General features: G+C 48.2%; 1 protein-coding gene and 1 long non-coding RNA gene across 2 annotated transcripts in view; both read right to left on the bottom strand.

The window, feature by feature from the left end:
* LOC147468641 (uncharacterized) overlaps positions 1 to 7500 on the bottom strand; it is a 208508-nt gene that overhangs the window by 122616 nt on the left and 78392 nt on the right. The gene's annotated exons all lie outside the window — the stretch shown is intronic.
* LOC147468643 (uncharacterized) overlaps positions 5477 to 7500 on the bottom strand; it is a 13988-nt gene continuing 11964 nt past the window's right edge. The window contains exon 4 of the mRNA XM_086552461.1: positions 5477 to 5573. Within this exon, the coding sequence (XP_086408587.1) occupies positions 5477 to 5573 (97 nt within the window). The remainder of the gene's footprint in view (positions 5574 to 7500) is intronic.

Here is a 7500-nt window from a genome sequence, read left to right on the forward strand (position 1 = left end):
CTGTGGGAAGGAGGGGTGATGGGAATAGTGGCTTACGGAGCGAGGGAATAGGTAGGCTTAGAGGAGAGGGGAAAGGGTAGGTTGAGGGAGGGAACAACGATTGGAAAAGCTGGGTGGGCTAGGGGGAAGGAAGGCCTCGGGGAGAGGTGAGTTGGAGGAAGGAGGGAATCAGGGAGAGGTAGGTGGGGGTGGAAAGGGCGAGCGAGGAGAGAGGTGAAGAGAGCAAAGGGACAGGGGAAAAGTCCCAATCAAGAGTACTCGACGGGTTGGGAATGGGATTCGACAGAAGGAAAGACAAGCGGTTGACGGGAAGGGGGAGAAGAGAAGTGAAGAAGGGAGAAGACAAGATGAGGATAAGACAATAACAAGAGAAGAGGAGAAGGAGAGAGAAGAGATGAGAAGAGAAGAACAAGAGACGAGGAGATGAGAGGAGTGAAGACGAGGAGAAAACGAGATCAAGAGAACAGGAGAAGAGAAGGGGAGGAGCGAAGGGAGTGGAAAGAGTCAATATTCCGGAGACAAAACGCGCAATGCGAAAGCAAAGGGGGGAGAGGAGGAGAGGGGGGGGGGAGAGGGAGGGGAAGCGACCTTCCGCCGCGTCCTCGGGAAGCTGCGGCGAGAGGACGAGGTGAAGCCGAGGGGAAAATCGTGTCGGGCTCCTTTTCAAATGGAAAATTATATAAATATTAGACATGATAATGAATTCGAGGGGTGGGAGGGAGAGGGAGAGGGAGAGGGAGAGGGAGAGGGAGAGGGAGGGAGAGAGAGAGAGAGAGGGGAGAGAGAGAGAGAGAGAGGAGGAGAGAGAGAGAGAGAGAGACTATTGGAAGGGAGAGAGGAGAGAGAGGAGAGAGATGGAGGATGATGAGTGGAGAGAGAAGAGAAGAGAAAGAAGTTAGAGAGAGAGAGAGAGAGAGAGAGAGAGATCGAGGAGATACGAGAGACGAGAGGGAGTGAGAGAAGAGAGTGAGAGAGAGACGAGAGGAAGAGGAGATGGAGAGCGTGAGAGGGAGATGAGGGAGGAGGAGATGAAAATGAGAGAGAGTTGAGAGAGAGAGAGAAGGAGGAGAGAGAGGAGAGAGTGAGAAAGAGAAAGATGGAGAGTGGAGGAGAGGGTAGAGAGAGGACGGATGAGAGAGAGAAAGAGGGGAGAGAGAGATAGAGAAAGAGGGGAGAGAGAGATAGAGAGAGGAGAGAGAAAGGAGAGAGAGAGAGGAGAGAGCGAAAGCAAGGGCGAAAGCAAGCAAGAAAGAGAGCGAGAGCGAGAGGGGGGTTTTAAAAATAATTAAATAACCTAAGCCCCCACTTTCCCCCCATCTCCTGAACCCCTTTAAAGCACTACTTGCAAACATTACACGCCTATCCCCCCCCCCCCCCTCACGACACACCTTGCAGAAAACTCGGGGTCATTCGGTTCAAAAGTATCAACATTCGCTCGAACTTTAATCCTTTCTAAATCCTAAGGATATTCTATTCTGTATAATCTTTTTGCTTTTGTATTTTTTACTTAATCTTCTTTTTTTTATCTTCATCCTTGCCTGTTTTATATATTTTCTTTTACTTCATCCTTGCCTGTTTTACCTCTTTTTATTTCATCTTCGTTTACCTTTACATCATATTCACCACCTCCACCACCACCTCCACTCCCACCACCTCTTCCACCTCCACCACCACCACCTGGATCCACCTCCACCTCCACCTCCACCTCCACCTCGTCCTCTTCTATCTTTTCCTATCCTCCGGTCGCCCTGCTCGAGCCCCGCAGTCCCTCGCGAGGAGACACTTTCATCCGTTTATCTGTCCTTAACGACGCCCCCGAGAGATGCCAATGGACTCGAGCCTTTGATACCCAGGAATCGCCTTTAGGGAAGCCTATCTCTCTATAAATAAATTCTTGTGCAATGTCTCTTAAGTGGATTACTTCCACGTGGTATGAGCGGCGTGACGTAATCAAAGAGGGGGAGTGCTGGTGGGTTGGTGGGTGGGTGGGTGAGTGAGAGAGAGAGAGAAAGGTAAGAGTGAGACGAGAGAGGAGAATGTTGAAAGAGAGAGAGGAGGAGTGGATGAGAGAGAGATGGATGAACGCGAGAGATGAGAGAGATGAGGACGAGAGAGAGAGAGAGAGAGAGTGTGTGTGTGTGTGTGTGTGTGTGTGTGTGTGTGTGTGTGTGTGTGTGTGTGTGTGTGTGCGCGTGCGGGTGTGTGTCACTGTTCTCTTTTCGAGAATAAAATGTCAGACGTGCTGGACAAAGGGAATCAATTTGACGTGTCTCTATGTCTGCCTTTTTCATTCTTCTCATTTCTCCGTCATTCTATTCCTCAATTTCCTTTATTCCCCATCCTCAGTCTCTCCCTCCCCCTTCCTCTATCCCTCCCGCCCAATAGTACTCCTCTCCCTCTCCCTATATTCCTCCCTCCCACTAGTCTTTCTCTCCCTCCCTCTCCCTCTATACCTCCCACCCGATAGTCCTTCTCTCCCTCCCTCTCTCTCTATTCCTCCCTCCCACTAGTTCTCTCCCTCCCTCTCTCTCTCTCCCTCTGTTCCTCCCTCCCACTAATCCCCTTCTCCCTCCTGACGCAAGAACTTGCTCCGACCTTAAGTCCCCCTCAAGGAGTGCCCGAACGCGAGTGATCCATCACGGGTCGGGCAGGGCGAAGCGGTTGTCCATAAGCTCTCAGCTCACACTTCCCCCGTCCCATCTTTCTTACCACCTTTTCTCGCCCCCTTTCTTTTCCCTCTCTCTCTTTCTCTTTTTCTCTCTCTCTCCTCCATCTCTCACCCCCCCCCCATTTTTTTTCTCTCAGACGCGAAAATAAAATTTTGAAAAAAGAGAGTATCAACCGCTATAAGCAAAGACAGAAACAGGGTCCGCAAAGTACGAACACCAAACGTGTCACAAACAACGAATTCCAACATTCAAGCATCCTTTTTTTTCTTTTCTTTTTTGATGGGGGGGGGAGGGGGAGGGAGGGAGGGAGACGTGTTGGCGCAGGAAGAATTCGCCCACGAGAGAAGCCAAAATCCAAAATCACTTAAACATCCGGATTTGATCTACCGCCGACTAAACAAGAATAACACGAAATTTTTTTTTCTCTTTTCTTTCTTTCTTATGAGCGATTCTCTTGCAAATACCTCCGCCTCGAATTCCGGCGAAAACACTCCTTCGTCTAATGGAGAATTTAATAAAGCACAAGAAAAAAAAAATCCTTTACAAAAAAGAATAATCACATGACGACGACACACGAAAGAGGAGGAGGAGGAGGAGGAGGAGGAGGAGGAAGAGAAGGAGGAGGAGGAAGAAGAAGAAGAAGAAGAAGGCGAGGTCGACGATGAAACACAAAAAATAAGGTAGACCAATATCATAAATACAGAAAAAGAAAAAAGAGCCAAGTAACCCCCCTAACCCGCTCCTCAACCCCCCCCCCCCCCCACACACACACACACACTTTGACTTCCAAAAGAGTGCTCTCATCCAGCCCATCCACACTTCGTCTCTGCTCTTCTCTCCTCGTCCCTCATCCCTCGCCCCCCCCCCCCTCCCCTCGCCACCCCGCTCATCCAACAAGCCCCGATCAGTATCCGCGGGACGCCAACAATGCGCGCCGGGTTCAGAAGGATGGAGATTCCTAACTCGGATGGATCACATGCTATCTTCCTCTTTCTTTTTTTTCTCTCTTTCTAACACTACTAATATATTCTCTCCCATTTACTCTTCTCCTTTTTCTCTCTCCCTCTACTCATTTCCTCTTCCATCTACCCTCTTTTCAAACTCCTAACAACAACACACTACCTCCTCTTCCTCTTCTATTTATCCCCTATTAATCAGAGCATTATGCTTCTGAAGAAACCAGCTGGATAAAAAGAACAAGAAAAGGGAAACGAGAATAGAGAAAAAACAAAAACCAAGAAACTAATACAGATAAAGAAAAAAGAGAAAACAAAAGAACTACAAAGGCAGTACAAGAATTGAAAAGAAACGGAAAGGGGTAAGAAGAAAAGCTATGTTTATCACCACGACTCAGGACATTGCGTGTCTACTCTCGATTACATTGTAATGAACAACCATTTGACGGGGAATTTTTCTACTGTCATACAAACCTCCTTCGGGGAACATGTCATGGCGATAGGGGGTGGGAAACGGGGAGGGGTGGGAGAGAGAGTGAGAGAAAGAGAGAGAGAATAAAAAGAGAGAGAGAGAGAGAGAGAGAGAGAGAGAGAGAGAGAGAGAGAGAGAGAGAGAGAGAGAGAGAGAGAGAGAGAGAGAGAGAGAGAGAGAGAAGAGGGACGGTCACGAAAGAGATAGAGAGAGTATGAGATAGAGAAAGGGGAGAGAGAGAGAGAGAGAGAGAGAGGAGAGAGAGAGAGGGAGAGGGAGAGAGGGAGAGAGTTGAAGGGAGAGAGGAGAGGAGGGATTAGAGGGGCGTAGAGAGAGGAGAGAAAGGCGAGTGAGAGAGAGGAGGAAGAAGTAGTGAGGGGACACAATCCTAAAGAGTGGGGAGGGATAGTGACGGGGGTGGGGAGAGGGAGAGAGGAAAATGGGAACAGAAAAAAGGGAGAAGGGGAGGAAGGAAGAGAGGATGAAAGAGATAAACCAGAAAGGGGGTAGAAAAGGAAGAAAGAAGAAAGGAATCAGGAAGGAAAGGGAAGCCGAAGAGGGAAGACTCAGGAAGGGGAGGAGGGGAGCTTTACACCCCCTCTACCCTACCCTAACCCACCCTATCAAGAGCAGTGACATCATACCGGTGGCCAACTGCGACATTCGAACGACCCACATATGTTGACAACACAAAAGCGAAAGCAAAACGAGAGAGGCAGAGAAAAAAACGCGGCAGCTCGGTATCTTAGATATTTCTAATTGGCACAAAAAGTGGAAGAAAAAAAAAAGAAAGTGAGCGTGAGTGATAAGAAACGAGGGGTGGGGGAGGGATGGTAGAGGATAACGAGAGAAAAAAAGGGAGACATGAAGAGGGAGGAATTAAGAAAAGACGGGAAGAAAACAAGCCAAATACGCATAAAAATAAATAAACATACACAAATAAAAACACCAGATACAATATATATATATATATATATATATATATATATATATATATATATATATATATGTATATATATAAAATGTCCAAACATAATAACAAGACCTAAAAAAAAACAATACAAGAGAAAAAACACATACAACAATGACATAATCCCCACCGTAGCCTCTCACTTTCCACCAACTACCGTGGGCGGGGAAATAACCTCCCGCAGAGACGGAGAGAGAAGTCGTACGAGGCTGAGTGATTCATCCCTCCTGTACTTTTCCTTTATTGTATCTTCCTCTTGGTAAGTCATTAGAGTTGGACACGCGAGGCCGCCCGACCGACCCCGCTCCGCCCGGCCCCGCCTGTCATCCCTCCCCTGGGGGGGTCAAAGGTCAGGGACCGAAATAATCAGGCGGCAGCCCTTGACCACGGGGGTTATCGGGGGGCGGGCTTACGCGGCCGCTATGGGCTTCCTAGGTGTGCTCTGCTGGCCTAGGCGCTCGGCGCGCTGGGAGCTCTTCTGCTCTTGCCCTTCTGCGTCCTGAGCTCTACCCAGAAACCTTTATCTCGTTATATGACGTGTCAATTTGAGGGGCGAAGGGAGGGAAGGATAGACAGACAGAGTGAGAGAAAGGAGAGAAAAAAGGAGCAAAAAAAATTCGAAATCAAGTTCGTGACAAAACCCTCTCAATCGGCACTGTGTAAGTGCGCAACAAGGACTCCCGAATTGGCACGATTTCGGCAGAGAGAGACAACAGGTGGGACGGGGCAGGTGGACGCCGACAGGAGGGTGAGGTCAATGCCAAGTGTACACAGGACCTGTACGAGTAAACACGAGTGGTCCCGACTTGAAAGGGGAAGGATGTTTCTCACTCTTTCTCTCCTAATCCATTTCTTCTTCTTTTTCGTTTTTCACTGTGTGCGTCTTTATCCGTATCTCCCTCTCCTTCTGTTACCTTTATATCCCATTTCTCCCTCTTATCACATATGTATCACCTACTATACTCCCATACCCTCTTTCACATACACACTGTAGCGCTGTGATAATACGGATAAGTTCACCTTACGCACCTCCTCTTGGTTCTTAAAGGTTCCCTTCTTTCTACCATCTCCATATTTCTCCTCCTGCACCTCCTCTTGTTTATTCTTCTCATCCCCCATCTCCATATTTCTCCTCCTCTTTCATATCCTCTCTCTCCCTCCCTCCCTCCCTCCCTCTTCCTCATCCCCTCCCCTTCCCTCCCTCCTTAAAACCCAACCCCAAAAAACCTCAAAGCACAGAACGACAACACCCCCGCCAACATCATAACCCCAGCCAAACGGTCGGAACGGAACGGATCGGACCAACCGCCATCGTCATGAACACGGTGGTCACAATCCCCTTCCCCTATCCCTATCCCTATCCCTATCCCTATCCCTCTACCCCCACCCCCGCAAGACTTGCACAAGATCTAGCGAGACTTCTGTAAATCTCGTCCTTTCTCTGCCGCTCACGACGAGGACGTAGTGCGCCGTAACGAACTGGACCTCTGCCAGTAATATCCGCTTGGAATCCGCTCGTCTCTTTCGCTCGCTCGCGGATTCGCAGTTTTCGGAAGGAGAGTTTTTTGCGATTATTATATTTTGAAGGTTTAAACATTAAATAAAAAAAATAGGAACATTAACCAACAGAAATACCTCTATGAACATATTTCACGTTTTTATATCTACCTACATATTCAAATGTAGTTTGTTTATCACCTTTCAATTACTAATCTATCTATCTATCCATCCCTCAATGCATACAGAAAACAGACAGACAGACAGACATATAAAAAAAGTCGTATTCTCTGGCCAAACATACAAAGTACAGCGGCGACCGATCCGGCCTCTTGGTATCTTGAGTGTTGGACAGGTCGAGCGTGTTTACCCAAGGGATCACAACCCCACTTCTCCCTTTCCATTCCATAGGTCGCACCCTTCTTCACCTTACCGTCTCCCTTTCTCTGGCTCTTAACCTCGTTCTCTTTCTTTCTTTCTTTCTTTCTCCCTTCCTCCCTCTCTCTCATTTCCATTAATCTCGACCCTTTTACATCCCATTCCACCCCTTCGATTAAAGTTCCCCCTACCCTCTAAAACCCCAAGTCGCCACCCCTCCTCTGAGACTCAGCCACCGGAAATAATGCACTTAGCCAGCCACGCAGCTCCCTGGGCTATTGACGCACGCGCTCGCACGCACGCACATAAATGCATACGTGCAAATGTGCATGCATACATACATAAAAAAAATATGAATAAAATAGGTCGATATACCCGTTTGTTTGAGTACGAGCAGCAGGAGGCGGGGCAGGGGGAGGGGGGAAGGGGGAAGGCGAGGGGGAGTGAGTTTGGGGAAAGCTTGAAGAGAAAAGGAGAAGGGGATAGAGAGAAAGGGAGGAAGTGAGGAATGGAAAGTACCATAAGAATTTAAAAAGGGAAAGGAAAAAAACTGATATG

Source organism: Penaeus japonicus, unplaced genomic scaffold (assembly GCF_977035675.1).
Source record: "Penaeus japonicus unplaced genomic scaffold, GWHDUDI00000001_assembly GWHDUDI00000027, whole genome shotgun sequence".
Taxonomy (NCBI): domain Eukaryota; kingdom Metazoa; phylum Arthropoda; class Malacostraca; order Decapoda; family Penaeidae; genus Penaeus; species Penaeus japonicus.